Below are 16,964 nucleotides of genomic sequence, written 5' to 3'. Positions count from 1 at the left end.
TCTACCCACTGAACCCCACCCCAGGCCTGCCTGAGACTGAGGCAGGCTATTGTAATTCATGCTCTGCCTACTGAGCACCACCCCCACACCTCCACCCCACCCCACCCCTGCCTGCCTGAGAGGGAGGCAGGCTTTTGTAAGGAGTCCTGCTCTGCTACTTAACTCAAGCCTATCATATTAAACTAATCATGAAGAGAAAGAAAACTTGAACTTTTTAAACAAATAAATTATAAAGAAAAAAAGGCATCAAAGATAAGCTCAAAGATAGTTAAATATTTCGTTTGTCAATTATTTACAAACTGTAATCTAAATGAATCTTTTTCTTCATTTTACCTTAATGGCCTAGTGGTTCCTTCCACTCCCTTCTGAGTAGTAAGGAAATGACACCAAACCCAAAACACTAAGGTGAAATCAGTTGTTTTACACCTACCAATATAAGAATTACTTTCTTTTTGTTTGGGGGTATCATAAATAATTGATAAAAATTGATTTTGTTTCTAAAAAGGTGTCTGAACTCCAGGTTATTTTTAAATAAGTAATGACTAGTGTATAAGAAATTCAGTAAAGATTTGAGTTTTGTAATAAAAATATTTTAAGCAGTGGTTATGCAGTAAAAGGTTACAAACACCTGAGAAATGCAAGCAATTGATTACCTTTGAGTAGCTTACATAGCCTATGTGCCAAAGGAGAAATCACTTTTGTATTTTATTGACAAGTCTTAATAAAAAATGGAAGGCATAAACAGAGCCTTTTATTGCAGAAAATTGGGTGTTTGAGATATGACAAAGATTTGCCCTTGTAGAATCTATAAGCCAAAATATGTACAGACCAAGACCAGCGATGATTAGACCCCCCTCCTACAGGGTGATCGAAGACCCATTCTGTTCTCAGGAAGACAGATGGGAAAATGGAGTGAGGTATGGCAAAAAGCCATCTCTTTACATGTCATTTAAAGATTTGTTTATATTTATTTTATGTGTGTGTTTTGCATGCGTGTGTGTATGTGCACCGTGAACATGTGATTCCCATGAGGGCCAGAAGAAGGGATCAGCTCCCACAGAGCTGGAGTTACAGGCTGTCATGTGGGTGCTGGGAACCTTCCAGATCCTCTGAGAGAGCAGCCCTTGCTCTTAATCACTATACCATGTCCTCCGTTTTCCCTTTGCATATTTTCTCAATCTATTTTTTTCTTCCATACACCCATCCATGGTTTTATGCATAAGAGATGAGGGGAGCAAATTTCATAAACTTCCATTGCCCTCTTTAGAATGTTAATTTTGGAAGGAAAGGGGTGAGTGGTGGAGGTCTACACTGGAAAGATCCAGTACAAAGAATATTTCCTGCCCCCACAATGCCTGATCCCACTACCACAGTCTTTGCATGCTCACCTGAGCTTTCTCTACCACAGTGGCTCTGCACTTGCTCCTCTGCTTCTGCTCCTTCATTCACCCAGAGACTCTGTTTCCAGACAGGAACCAAGGTGACCTTTTAAGTATGTAGATTAGATACAAGTCATCTAGGGTTATTCATGGTACAGGAGAAAGGTCTGTTGCAGAGGTTTTTCAGGCTTCCTGTGTGACCTGGTCCTGGGGCCTCTCTGAACTAAACTTTGCAGGAACCCCACCACCACCACCACCACCTCTTCCCCACCTACCTGGACTCTTTGGACCTTAGACTGCCTTTTCTGCTTTAGTCTGTCACTTTGTCCTTTTCCTAACAACGGTTTTCTGGGAAATGATTGTGTGGGTGCCTTTACTCTGGCTTCCTCTCATTAGAGACCTCCAGAACACTCTGCTGAAGAAGGTGCTCTGACTCACTCTCTCTCTCCCTCCCTCCCTCCCTCCCTCCCTCCTTCCCCTTCTCTCCCTCCCTCTGCCCTTTCTAGCCTTCCACAAGACATCAAGTAGTGCTTGTCTATCTCTCATGTCTGTATCATAAGACATTGGTAGTCAGGATACCATTTTCTTCTATGTTATATTCTCTTGGAGTAGAATAGTACCTGGTTCCTAATAAATAATAAACATGAATGAAATCTATATTTCAGTTCCTGGTTCTGACTCTTGAAAATACTCTGCACAGCATCCGCCACCAGGATTCTGATGAAGAAAACTCCACAGTGGGTTAGTGAGGCATCTCAGTGGTTACAAGTACATGTAAAACAGCCAGAGTTCAATCCCAGGAACCCAAGTGAAAGCAGAGGAGAGAACTAATCCTACAGAGTTGTTCTTTGACCTCCTGGGTTTACAACGCCTGTATACTGTGCCCCACATAGCATATGCACACAGAATAATGATTATTATAGTAACACATTTTAAAGAAAAAAATCACTAGCTAAGAGAAGTCCTTGAAATGCTTTTGCTTGTTCCAAGTTCGCCAGCTCATGGCAGTAGCTTCTTGGGTGCCTGGAATTTACTGTTGTGTTTCAGACTGATGTTTCCCTGTGTTTTGAACGCTGTTCCACCCATACCATGTATATTTTACTCATGGCTGTCCATCCTAGCCCAGATGAGAAGGACCTACATGTCTGCTGCCCCTGACATTCTCAGGGCTCAGCCCCAACCTTCTCTAGGAGGGGTTGGTTGCTTGCTGTGAGGCTTTCAGACAGCTTTGTGGCCAGAAGGTCTAGATTAGACTTGTAAGTGGATGCACTGGAGGATCTATCTAGGAGGCAAATCTACCCACGTGATGTGCAGTTTTGTAACCTCAGAAAGCCTGGATATCTTTCTGGGCTTTCGCTGAGGAGGTTGCTGGAACCCTGAGCAGGTTGCCCGCTCCTCTTGAGCTCCCAGATCCATCACGGTGGTCACAGCAAGGCATTCATTTCTCTTCTTTTCCCCCTTAGCTTCAGTTTCTGTGTGTGTGTGTGTGTGTGTGTGTGTGTGTGTGTGTGTGTGTGTGTAATCAGAATGTCAGAAATACATCACATTCAGCAATTATTGACAAATGTGATCTACTTTTCTGGTTAAGATTTCTTTCCTCTTTGCTTGCTCTCATTTATGGAAGACTTACCTGATTCCAAGATCCTTCTTAAAAAAAAAATGTTATGTACAGTTTTCTTTTCTTTTGTTCCTCCTAGATTCCACCTTGCTAATATCACACCTTACTTGGAAGCCAGAATCTTAGGTGCTACCTCACCTTCTGAGAGTAACCATGTCATTAGATCTCTATCAGGCATATATAAAATGGCTTAATTATCTCAGCATATGAGTAAGAACCCACAAGTTTTACCTATATATACTTACTAAAGATTTACAATATCAGAGGGGTGTGTGTATGTGTGTGTGTGTATGTGTGTGTGTTTATGTGTGTGTGTACATGTGCATGTTTACAGCAATCTGGTACTCAAAAGGTTTCTGGATGATAAGCCTGTGCCTTTGTGAACACACAACACCTAACATAGCCTTGTAGACCTTGAATCAAACTTCTGCTTCATATTTGATATTACCTCCAGCCCTGAATCAGCACCTATAGGGAATAGAAAATGGTGTCAATCAGCAAGGAAGAGGTTTGAAGACTGTATAGAAAGAATAATGTATGCTATCCAGCTCTTAAATAATTGTACAGTAAAGTATATCAAAGGAGGACTGTGGTGGTGACAGACAGCAGGAAAGTGGATTGAATAGCTAGGTGCTGTATCATACACACCTATAATCCCATGAGGCTCAGGAGTCCAAGATTATCTTTAGCTACATAATGAGTTCTGCAATAATTTGCACTATACATGACCATCTCAAAAAAAAGCAAAAACATAAATTCAGTTATGTGTGTGCTACCCCTATTATATAAACCACATATAATTGCATGTTACTACATTATGTATAAAGTTTATGCACAAATGCTAACTCCCTGAAAAATATACATTTCCAACTAATTGCTAATAAACACATTCTAAAGGACAACAGTCAAATTTTTCTCACTTGCCAAGCTTTTCCTCTGTATAATTTTAAGTAAGCATTTTTTTATTCTCCTAGTAAAATATTCATATTTCCCACTGAAATTCAAAGATTAAATTCTGTACAAAAATTATTATATTGCAGTTTGGAAAAGCTAATTAAATGGTTTGTTTTGTAAATGTAATGAGCTAGTCCAGTCTTTGTTGCCAAAATTAAAAATGTAGGAGGATTGATGGCTAAACAAATTTAAGAATCATTTGTGTCACATGAGCTCAAGAGAATTTTATTAACAGAGTCAGCCTTACACATAAATAATTGAATAGGATTCAAAATGACTTGAAGTATATTTCTGAATTTGATATTATAATTTTTCCCGGCGATATTTGGTAGGACATACTGTAGATGCAATTATGGGATCTTTTTGACAGTTTTTCTATATAATGTACAGTTGTACACCATGGGGAAAACACACTAAGGAAAACTAGGTTTGGGTTTGGATTCCGAAATGCAATGCTTCCTAAGTCCCTGAGGTTGTGGTGATTTCCTGAAATGCACTGGAGAATCCTGAGGATGAATTAGGCTGTCCAGAAAGTCCCGGGGAGAGGGGGAGGCTAACAGTCCACAAAACCTGCATGCTTCTCATACATAATTATTTTACATCCAGAGTGTAGTGGGTTGGCCTGATGCTGCTTGTATTCCACTGCTAAATACTGGCTCTCAAGATCTAGTTGCCCTGATGATGATCAGATCTTCAAGTAGACCAAGTGATGCTATGTAAACCTTGCTGGTTTACTAGTCAATAAAAGGCTAGAGCCTGTGATTGGTCAGTGGAGGGAGAAAGGTGGGAATTGAGGATCGAGTGAGGGGCTTTTTAGGTAGAGAAAAGAGGGGAAGAAGGACAGGGAGGTGGAGGAGGCTGCCATGAGGGGGAGATGAACCATGAGCACATGGCCAGGAAAAACAGCAATTAACAAGGGACATTATAACTGGGAAATAATTTAGAATCACTCCAAACCTATCCAATCTATGCTTATGGCTTGTAAATAAAGTACCTGGATTATCTGTCTTTTATACATGCTAGCTAGAATGCCTAATCCCTTTTGTAAACAGCTAGCTCAGTTGGTAGAGCATAAGGATCTTAATCACGCTTATGGGTTCTTGCCCACATTGGGCGTCATTTTGACTTTTAATTTTGTTAAATTTGTTAACTTTCATGATTACAACAAAATATCTGAGACAGGCAACATTATAAAAATAGTAAGATTTATTTATCTAGAAGTTTTAGAGGCTTAACATCTGTTTAGCATTTATAGAGTCTGATGAGAGTCTGCTCTAGTTTGATGGATGTTGCTAGGATAAAACTGACCAAAATCAACTGGTCAATAAAAGGAAAGGGTTTGCTTGGCTCACAGGTCACAATCCATTATCTGTGGAGGTCAAGGCCGTAACCTGGGAGGGAGGAATACTGCTTACCAGCTTGCTCTCCATGGATTTCTCAACCTTCTTTCTTATACCACCCACCTGTCCAGGGGTGGCACCACCCACAGTGGACTGGGCCCTTCTATACCAATTAGCAATCAATAAAATACTCACCCAGACATGCTCACAGTCCAGGCTAATGCAGGCAGTTCCTCAGTTAGAATTTCCACTCTCCAGGTTAACAACCAAGAGCAACCATCACATGCTGTCATTGTGTCTATCATATAGTGTCAGGAACGTGTGTGTCTGTGTGTCTGGAACTCTTTTTTTAAAGCTTCTATTTTCCAATCATGGCCATGACCCCTAATGGCCTTATCTAGCTTATCTTTTCCCAGAATCTCCAACTCTAAATACTATAGTTGGCCACTCATTTAATACCCCACAATGAGGATTACATTTAAATACACAAAGCCCCAAGAGACAGTTTACATCCAAACTACAGTAGTTTGAGTATATTTCTTAAAATCTATATCACCCTTTCCAGTTAGTTTAGATGTTTATAGAGTGATTCTAATAACATCAGGGCCCTGGATTCGATCTCTTTGTGAGTCAGTTGATTCCCATCCTAAGCCAGACTCTGTTGTACATGCCTGTAATCCCAGAACCTGGAAGAGAAAGGCAGGAGGATCAAGTGTTCAAGGTCATTATCAGTTCCATAATGGGTTCAAGTCCAGCCTGGGCTACATGAGGCCCTATCTCATGACCACCACCATCCCACACACATACTTAATAAAGATACAGTAACTGGAAATTAGAAGGTAGCTGTCTTAGTTGTGGTTTAACTGCTGTGAACAGACACCACGACCAAGGCAACTCTTATAAGAACATTTAATTAGGGATGGCTTACAGGTTCAGAGGTTCAGTCCACTATTATCAAGGCTGGAACATGGAAGCATCTAGGAGCAGAAGGAGCTGAGAGTTCTACATCTTCATCTGAAGACTTATAGGAGAAGACTGGCTCCCACGTGGTTAGGAAGAGTGTCTCATTGCCCACCCCCACAGTCACATACTTCATCCAACAAGGTCACAACTATTCCAACATGGCCACACCTCCTAATAGAGCCACTCCCTGAGCCAAGCATACTCCAACCACCACAGTAGGGGAATAACTAAGAAGTGATAGCTTTTGAAAACCTTTCTGGGACACAATGAAATGTAATATCATGTGGCCCAACTCCACCACAGTTTAGAACAATATACGTTTTGCTTTGTTTTTACTTGTGTAAGTCAGAGTCTGGGCACCTCTACCATGTCCTGTTGTTCAAGGACCTAACATCCTAGCATTTGAAGTTTTACTATCTGTAGGACCTTGGAACTATGCTCTGGATGTCTCCATTTGGCCAGTAAATAAGGGTAAAATGATGGGGAAAGTTTGCAAATGTTTCTTTATAAGAAGCCTAGACCCATGATGTTCTTCAGCCCTAAATTCATACATCAAGCAAGACTAGCACATGTAGTCTGCCTATGCACCTGGGCAAAAAAAAAAGGACAAAGTTTGGCAACTAGTCAAATTTGCGACAGGAGGTTCATGGTGTTTACAGAAAGTCACTGTGAGGAAATAAAAGGATATAAATGAAAGCTTATCTTTGTTCCTGCTGTTTATGGGGAAACATCACAGGCAGACCCTGTAGACCCTCTCATTTCAGTTTGTCTTTATACTGCCCTCAAGATCAGAGCTCTGACACAAACTAATTCAATGTACTGCAGGTCACTTTTGGCTTAGCTGAGGAGCACAATTCCTGGAGAGATGTCAGTTACTCTCTTGAACTGGCAGAGTGCAACAATAGCTGGTGGTGTAAGTTTCCTCTTTCCATCCATAGAGAGTAGCAAATATCAGCTGATAGTGTATGAGAATAAAAACAACATCTCAAAGACATAGAAATTAGGGTTGGGAAAGTAGCTTACTTGGTAGCTACCTTCTGTGTAAGAAAGGCTGGCATTGGAAATGTAGCTGGATAGAGTACTTGGCTAGCATGCCCTGAGTTCAATCCCTAGCTCTGCACAAATCAGGCATCATGACTGTATATTAGTTATTTCTCTGTTACTGTAATAAATTACAATAATCAATGCAGTTTAGAGAAGGGGGAGTATATTTGGGCTTATGGTTTCAGAGAGATAAGAGTCCATCCCTTCCTGGTGAGGAACCATGGCAGCAAATGCCATGCAAAGATGGCAGCAGAAGCCGGAAGTTGACAGAGCTAATTAGAAATGGTGAAAGCCTTTATTTTCTCAAAGATAGCCCCTTGTGAAGTACTTCCTCCAGCAAGACTGCACCACACAGACCCCTCCAAACACCTCCACCAACTGGAGACCAAGTGTTAAATACTTGAAACTATTGTGGACAGTTCACATTCGAACCACTGAAGCAGCACTCATCTGTGGTCCCAATGCTGGAAGAACATAGCTATTTGAGGCCAGCTGTGGCTACCTGAGACCCTGCCTCCAAATAAACAAACTTTGAACTGATAATTCTAACATTGTTTTCCCCCAGAAAACCATAATAGCTCCATACCATTTTCTAGGTTATTTTTAGGGATGAAAAAAGTCCCCAGGTAAGACTAAACCAGACTTAGATGTTTAGAAAGGTCAGTGATGCCATGTCTATCTCCTGTCCCATAGAAACTCAGAGGTGGGGAAGAAGAAGTGGCCTGTCCAGGGTAGCTAACAGTGAATCAGGATGATGGGAGTACTCCCCTGGAGCTCAAGGGACAACAGGACTGTGGGGAGGGGGGCATTGAGGGGATGTCTAAAAATTTAGTCTCCATGAGGTCTGTGAGTTCTAAATTGTGTATGTAAATTAACAAAAAGAAAGAACTTTTGTCCTCAGAGAAAGTGAAGTTCAAGCTGACTAAACAAATAGACAAATATTCTATTAAAAAAATATATTGCTTTATGTTGCAGAGAATGCTGGATTGCCAAGGGCAAATTAGTGAAATACATACGATTCACCCAAACTACCATTAAATCATTTCAAAACACAAAAGACGAAAATGGGGGAGGGGGCAGAGTTTTTATTGGAACAGTTATGTAATTTCATAAAAGAGAATGTGTGCATGAAATATACAGCATTAGGTCCTGTTTTGGGTGCCTAGTCTTTCTCTTCTCTCCAATAAATTCCGCTATAGGAAATTATTTCTGTGGCTATCTAGCAGATGGACTAAATTCATCTCCTACGGCAGGCTTACAGCATCCTGTAAGTCTCACGATTGGCACACTGGTGAATCTGTTACCCTTCCTTCTTACCCACAATGCACTTCAGATAGAGAGCACAGCCCGTGGAACCTTTGTTTCATATTCCAGTGCCTCACCCGAGATCTGACCTGCACTCCATAAACGTCTCCTCTATTAATGAAACTGGTAGCCCTTCCCTTCAGAATTCTGTTAATATGGAACACACTTGGAACAGGTGGCCCCAGACCGTCCTGCTCTGAGCTGTTACTGTGTTCTTTCAACCTTGATGACTGGTTCTCTATAGCGACATGATAGAATTGGTGCCTAGTGCCAATTTTCCTTTAACTTCTTGAAAGATGACCAAGCTAAAATTTAATTTTCAGTATGTATATGTGAGGCTGCATATATTACTCTGACTGATAATATTTGAATATTTAACCTTATATACCCAGAATTCATTGTATTCTCCTAGAAAATATGCTTTATCACCTTTATTTCAACAAACAAACTTACTATACAACAATAATATGATTTTCAAATAATTTGTATTCTTCGTACAAACATGCCCAACAGTACATTTTCTGAACTATGCATCCTATCTGCTCTAACTTTTTCTCCTATTTAAAACTATGTAAGTGCCTTTTGCTTTGAGGTTTTTCTCATTTCTAATTCTCTTTCCAGTCATTTTTGCTCGTCTCAGCTCTACTCGCAATTATTCTTTTTCTACCCAATCTGAGCTTATACTCATCCTTGTAATTTAAGAATTAAACAGCAAATTTATCTCCAAATAATATGGTTGATCCTATAGCTCATGAAAAGGATACTTTCATGTAAAATTTTAATCCTAAAAAATTTAATTCATTAATATACAATTTATGTAAATTTTTGAATAATTCTAAAGATCCAATTGTCATCCACTTATTTTTGATCATAAAACATTTAAAGCTGTCATTATGTGTGTGTGTGTGTGTGTGTGTGTGTGTGTTGTGTAAAGCTTGACTCACACTCATTCTGTAGTTATTGGTTTCACTGTGATGTTCCATACAGGTGTATGCTATGCTTTAGTTGATTCTACCCTCCCCACATCGATTCCCATCCTTTCCTGCCTCCTCCTACCGCCAGATTCCTAGCTGCCTTAGCCCTAACAGTCACTCTTTTACCTTCAGATCTCTTTTCCTCTTAGGTTCCATGAATGTGAGAGAATATACAACACTTGCCTCTGAAAGTCTATTTTGCTTCATGTAACATAAGGGTTTCCAGTTGTATCCATTCTCCTGTAAATGATACAGTTTCTTTCCCTTTGGTAGCTGAACAAAATTTCATTGCATACATACACAACATTTTTATTCATCCATCAATGGGCACTCACTCTATTCTGTAACCTTGCCATTGTGAGGACTGTGCCAGTAAACATAGCTAACTCTTCTGTATTTGTATCCTGACTTCATTTCCTTCCTGATACCTGGGCATTGTCAACCTGAATTATGTGATATATTTGTAGTTTTTCCCACAGCAGCTAGCAGTAGTGTAAGAGGATTCCATTCCTTTTCTCTCTCACTTATTCCCTTCGTCATTTGGATATAGCCATTCTGCACAGTATACAGTGGAACATTTGGGTTCATGTTTCTCTGGCAGCTAAAGGTGTTGGGTACCTTTTTTCTCTTACACATTTATTGCTAATTTGTAATTCTTATTTTGGGAAGTGTCTGTTCAGATTGTTTGCCCATCTATTAATTAGACTGCTCATTCTTTCTTCTTTTGTTGGTAACAGATTGGTAATTATGAGTTTGGGGTATGGGTGTATATGTGTCTGTGTCTGTGTGTGTATCTGTCTGCCTGTGTCTGTATCTCCCGCCCCCTTTTCATCCCTTCTTCTGAACCTTAGATCAGTTTATAAAAAGATTTTTCAGTAATATTTATCGCCTTGTTGCATTGGTCTTTTAATCTCAGTTTCACTCTGATCATTATTCCTTCTTTCTAGTAGATTTAGTTTTGTCTTGTTACAATTATTCTAAGATCTTGAGATGTGATATTGCGCTATATATTTTAGCTCTTTGATTTATTTTAGTTGTGGGAACTCTTAGCTCTAAGAATCTCTTAAAGCTGCTTTGACTGTAGGCTGTGTTCCATTTTCATTAGAGTCTGCAAATTTTCAGAGTTCTCCCCTCAGTCTCACAGAAAGGAGACATAATTCAGTGACCTGGGTTGGCTTTATCCTAGCAATTTTCTTCTCTTGCCCTTCCATGTGACTGGGGTTTCTGGTATGTAACAAATATAGCCTTCAATGATCAGCTGATGTCAAAGACTCAACACCAGACTTCATGTACATCACAACTAACTTATTCACAAGCCTGGGAAATATGAATCATATAGCATTCACCATCTTAGGCAGCTAGCACATACATGTTTAGAATTATGAAAAACTTCTGAATAACTAAGCATTTAAGACAGAGCCAGATTTTTAAAATGTGAGGTTGTTAATTTGAAAATAATACTTCACCATGCAACAATGTATTTAATTTCCTCACAATACTTAGAGCCTGGCAACTTAGTGTAATGCCTTACCCAAGCACTGCCACAGTAACTTTTGTAGTTTGGGATATGGAATAAAATGTGAACTACACTGTTTGGAGGCCTAGGGGTTATCAATCATTACCACAGTGGTACAGATATAAGAGAAGAGACTTAGCCTACCAGTTTACTCTAGGCCAACAGAAAATGCTAGATCCCAGTAGAAGAACACATGAGCCATTTCTATACAGTGTCTATATAACGATAAATGGCTGAGTCACAGGGCAACAGGGCAAGAGTTTCCCATTATTGGTGTCTCAGGGTACTATTGTATTAATTTCCTATCTATGAATTGACCAAATAAATATTCCTCTTAAAAATGAAGGAACACCAAAGATCTAAAAGGGAAGATTGTTGCAGAGCTAAAAAGGGATGAAGCTAGAGGTGACCAAAGCAAACCATCGTGTTGACAACTTGTTTAGTGTTGTTCTGGAATACTGCTTCATTACTTTCTATGTGAGAACACCTCTCCCAGCTGTACAGTGTCTTGAATTAACAATGTTCAGATAATTTAAAGGTTTGATTTAGGATTGTAGTCTCTTGTGCACTCTCTTGGTATTCATATCACCCCATGATCTGGTTTTGGGAGACAGAAATGGCTTCTGTTCTTAATAACAATCCAATTTCTTCAGTCTATGTTTTCACTATTTACCACAGAATGAGGCAATGCCCTCAGCTTCACGGAGAGTCACCAATTCCCAAAGGGACTTCTCAGAGGCTGCTCTCATCCTGTAGGATCACAGAAATAGTTAGGATTTGCTTGTATTTATGGTTGCTGCCAGATCTGACCATGGGGTTAATATAAATGAGATAGAAGAGAGGAAAACATATTCAGGGGGTGGGGAAACATTTTGTTAGTAAAAGGTTTGCTGGACAACATGAGACTTGAGTCTAGCTCTCCAGAACTAAGATAAAAAGCCAGAAACACTGGTGAGAGTCTGTAATTCCAGCACCAGGGAAGCAGAAAGAGAAGGATCCCTGTGTCTCCTTGGCCAGCCAAACCAAATCAACGCGCTCCAACTTCAGTGAGAGACCTGTCTCAATAAAATAAATTTAAAAATTCAATTAAGAAAGACACTTTTATCTCTGCCCTCTAGACATGCTTATACATACATATGCACATGCATGCACATACACTCACATTCAGCCACACATACAATACATTCATTAATGTTCTGTATGTTTCTCCACCTCAGTCTTATAAACCCATATTCTATAAACAATTTAGGATACCCTCTTTAAACCACATATTAGAAAACTCTTCCAAGGACACAAAAAATATAACATGGCTTTGAAGTTAAATGTATCTTTCTGTCTTCAACCGTCTTGATTCTTTAAGTGTTAAAACTAGGTCAGGATGTGGCCTGACCATGCACGTGTCACACAAGTCCCATGTTAATCGGCGATTATGGCTCCTACTTTAAGTCATGTTTGATCCCTTACAATGTTAATTCTTTCTGTCACTGTGTATTTCCCTAAAAGCAGCCAAAGTCTGAGAGCCTCCAAATAAATGCAGATTTTACAATGTTGCTCATTTTTTATTGGATATTTTCTTTATTTACATGTCAAATGTTATCCCCTTTCCTGGTTTCCCTCCCTCCCATAAACCACCCTATCAAGTCCTCCCTCCCCCTGCTTCTATGAGGGTGTTCCCCTACACTGGAGCATCTTTCTCTATCAAAAGTGTCACCTATTTCCATTGAGACACATTACAATAGTCAAACCATTTTACAGTATCACTTGGCCTGCCTTCACAGGATCCAAGATTGTTTTATTTTCTTTTTTATTATGTGTGTATTTGTGTGTGGGTGGTGCACATGAGTGTAAGTCTCCTCAGAGACAAGAAGACAGTATCTTTTCCCCTGGAATTGGAATCACATGTGATTGTGAGCCATGGACACTGGGACCCAAACTTCAGTCCTCTGAAAGAGCAGCAAACATTCTCAACCCCTGAGCATCTTTCTTGTCTCTCCAGGATTATTTTTGCATGCTGCATAACATTAGTTCTGCCTTCAGCAATGCACTTTGCCTGGATACCACAAGTTTCTTCTTTATAGAAATGCTGACAATAAAGGTCGATCGGAACCCAGTGGCATTGTCTGCGAGCCACATTTATTAATTGTGTGATTTTATCTGTTACAGAACATGAGAAGCAACGCTTATGCAAGAGCACCGATTATATGAATTTGCATTTCAAAGTGAAATGGTTTTATAATGAGTATGTACGAGAACTTCCTGCCTTCAAGGATGCTGTTCCAGAATATTCCCTGTAAGTAGTGATTTCCACTCTCCCCCTTTGTCCTGAATTCACAGTGCTGCAAAAATCACAGCTGAGTTGTAAGGACTAAGAGCTCTTCACATACTTCTCATTTGAATGCAGATATCTCTGTAGTGAAACTAATGTAGAAAGATTTGCATGTCTCTGAGGCAGAGAAGATGGCATAGCATATTTCAAGAATGCCTTACTTAGACATTTGAAGAGAAAGAAATGCAGAATGGGCTTTGGTTTAGATGATGAAATGATTCCCTGTGGAAGTGCTAGAATGCACAATACTGGGGAGATGGTGCAGCAGTTTAAGCATCTACCACACAAGCTTGAGGAACCAGTTGTTGGATCTCCAGAAACACAAAAAATGTCAGCTGGGCATGGTGGATGTCCTGTCAGAGGGTACAGACAGCAAATCCCCCAAAATAAGCTGGCTAGAAAGACTAGCCCTATCGCTGAGCTCTGGGATTGATTGAGAAAGCCTGGTTCAGTGAATAAGGTGGAAAAGCGAAAGATGATGATTCCCAACAACCTTGGGTACTCTACATACATGCTCAAACGTGTATATGAGCACTCACGCACAGTGCAAAACCATTCATGTACCTAAACACACAGCACACACATATGAAAAGTGAGAAAAGAAGAAATGCTAGAATGCTTTACTGGATAGCCAGACTTTCATTTTAATAAGTTATAACTGTCTTAGAAATTCATGTCTCTGAAATAGAAGTCATTATTTAACAATGGCATTTTCATCTTATGAGGTTGTCTCTGCCTTAGTGTCTTGTGTGTTGTCTGTGATGAAATGCCTTACAGAAACAGTGTAAGGGTGATTGCTTTCTCTGGGCTCACAGTTCCAGATATATGATAGAGTATACCTGCTCTATAACGGTAGGAAAGTCAGAGGCAGGAGCTTGAGGTGCTGGTCACATTGCAGCCACAGTCAAAAAGCAGAATGTTTATACATAGCTTTTTTCCTCCATCTGACAGAGTTCAGAATCCCAGCCCAGGTAACGGTGCTTCCCACAGTAGGTAGGTCTTCACAGCTCAATTTGCTGAATGAAGATGATCCCTCAGAGGCAGGCTTAGAGGCCCATCGCCCAGGTGATTCTAGATCTTATTAGATTGACAGTTGAGATTAACCATCACAGTGTCTATCAGGTACACTTGTAATCACACAGCCACTCAGAAGCACTGAGCATTTAATGTGCACCAGGACTCTTTTATCCTGGTCAGGAGGGGTCATCCAGAGTCTTATGTGTAGAAGATTGGTGTGTAAGATAAAGACCTNACCACCAAAAAAGCTTATATGCAGGCAATATTGATAATCACAAGGTAGAGCAAAATGAAGCAAGTTAATTTGAAGAATACAAACACATCACAAGAAGAGTGTTACCCCCATTGAAAGACTGATATAGCATCTATTAGAGACTTTAAAAACTCAATCAGGTTATGTCAAGAGAAAAAAAAGAAAATACCAGTAAAGTGCTGATATAGAAATGAAGGTTGAGAGTTCAGACTGCATAGGCTCTGATATATTGATAGTATTGCTCTTCTAGTGGGGTCTAAAGTATTTTCCCCAGACCAGTAGGTGATACCAGAAAAGAGCTTTAAACTAGACTGTTATAAATAGATTCTGTGCAGCATGTGCCAGGCATTAGGCACCATGAGAATTGGAAGCAACAGAGAAGGCGGGGGGACAGAGGAGAGATTTAGGAGTTAATGAGCAATGTAATGACAGGCTTCTAACAGCCTCTGAGTAGTCTTCTCATCTCAGGGGTGCATGAGATAGAACAGCATGGTGACACAAGCTAACTGTCTATACCACAAGGGGTGCAGGGGAGGATGCGGGTCGCAGGATACAAGCCTCAGTTAAGAGGAATACTCTCAAGAGAGAGCTATGACAAAACAGAGTGGCTATGCTTTATAACAGCATATTATATGATTGAAACTTGCTAAGAATTGGGCTAGAGGTGTGGCTCAGCAGTCAAAGCACGTGTTACTCAAATGTTAAGAATGGAATTTGAACTCCAAGGATCCATGTGAATGCCACATGGGCACAAAGGCCCATTGGCAAACCCAGCGATTTGAAAAGCAGAAGATCCCTAGGACAAGATACTGGTATACTAGGCTAGTCAGTAAGCTCTGAGATCACTAAGAGACTCTGCCTCAATAAAGAAAGTGGGAAGCAACCATGGAAGACACCTGAGGTCTATTTCCAAGTTCCACAGGCATATGTAAAAGAATAATAAAATAACTTCTAGGACATTGTTAAAAATTGATTTTATGTGTTCGGACCCCAAATGCCATAAGTGTATTGAGTAATATATTTTTATTTTATGATAAAGTATTAATATTTTAATTTGGTATACAAAGTAATGAGGTCTATGACTTTTTTATACAGATTTTGTTTTTATTCATTGTGTATGCTAATTAACTGGCTTAATATTTCCTCAATGTATGTATATTTCAACACATTTATCAATAAATATACACGAATCATAAGAATTTATAATAAGCCTGTGTTTCATCATAAAAAGCTTACTAATTTAAAAAAATTCAAAACAAAATGTTATAAAATTATGTACTATTTAAAAGCTGACTATTTAAAGTACTATTTAAAGTATATTATGTGCTATTTAAGCCTATTTAAAGGCTTACTATTATATAAAGCACTAGAAATGAGAACACAAAGGGTGAAAAAGGCACATGCGAGAGAAAATCAGAAGACAGAATTTACAGAATTTGTTCAATTAGCATATGAGGGAAATAAGCAAAGAGTTGGACATGAAGTAAATGCACACGAAATACTTGCTAGTGTCTTGGTTGAGAATAGGGAGGTAAAACAGAAGAGCTGTCTGGCAGCCGCCTGGCTCGAGCTGTCTAGACTTACTATATTAAGCTGGAATTGCACTTGCAAGCTTACTGAGCATGAGCTACAAAAGTGAGCAAAATTTAACAGAGTCAGAAAGCAACCAAGGCAGCCAAGAATGAAGAATCAATAGGTACCCTCAAGAAGGCAGAAGCACACAGAAGAGAGTCTACACACGGTGGCTTCTCACCATGGTCCACCTTCATGTCTGTGGGCCAGCTGGCAATTCTGTAGACTTTGAGATCAAACAGTGGCCAGAAGTTCAGAGCTTACAGAAATCTCCCTAGACAGAAGATGTCCAGCACTAAGAGGCTCATTATCTGTGTAGGGCCAAAACCACAGAGAAAGGAAGGACAGAAAAATAAGCACAAGACTCCACAAGTATTTCCCCCAGAGATTGGAAACTGGTGTCTTCCTTGATCGTTCTCCACACTACTGACTGAAGCATGGTCTCTCAATTGATCCCAGAGTTCACCTCAAAGACTGGGCTAGCCACCTTCTCCACTCACCCACTCCAATAATCCCTTTTTCATTTTCCAAAAGCTGGTATTGTCTTAGTCAGGGTTTCTATTCCTGCACAAACATCATGACCAAGAAGCAAGTTGGGGAGGAAAGGGTTTATTCGGCTTACACTTCCATGCTGCTGTTCATCACCAAAGGAAGTCAGGACTGGAACTCAAACAGGTCAGAAAGCAGGAGCTGATGCAGAAGT

At 39.9% G+C, this 16,964-nt stretch overlaps 1 protein-coding gene across 3 annotated transcripts in view; it reads left to right on the top strand.

The window, feature by feature from the left end:
• Positions 1–16,964, top strand: part of Unc13c (unc-13 homolog C) — a 463,067-nt gene that overhangs the window by 345,983 nt on the left and 100,120 nt on the right. For all 3 annotated transcript variants that reach the window (XM_021171690.2, XM_029481908.1, XM_029481909.1), the window contains one exon: positions 13,257–13,383. In XM_021171690.2, coding sequence (XP_021027349.1) covers positions 13,257–13,383 — 127 coding nt within the window. The remainder of the gene's footprint in view (positions 1–13,256; positions 13,384–16,964) is intronic.

Source organism: Mus caroli, chromosome 9, assembly GCF_900094665.2.
Source record: "Mus caroli chromosome 9, CAROLI_EIJ_v1.1, whole genome shotgun sequence".
NCBI classification, from domain to species: Eukaryota; Metazoa; Chordata; class Mammalia; order Rodentia; family Muridae; genus Mus; species Mus caroli.
The sequence above is the reverse complement of the archived record's forward strand: the minus strand, read 5'-3'. Positions and strand labels throughout refer to the sequence as shown.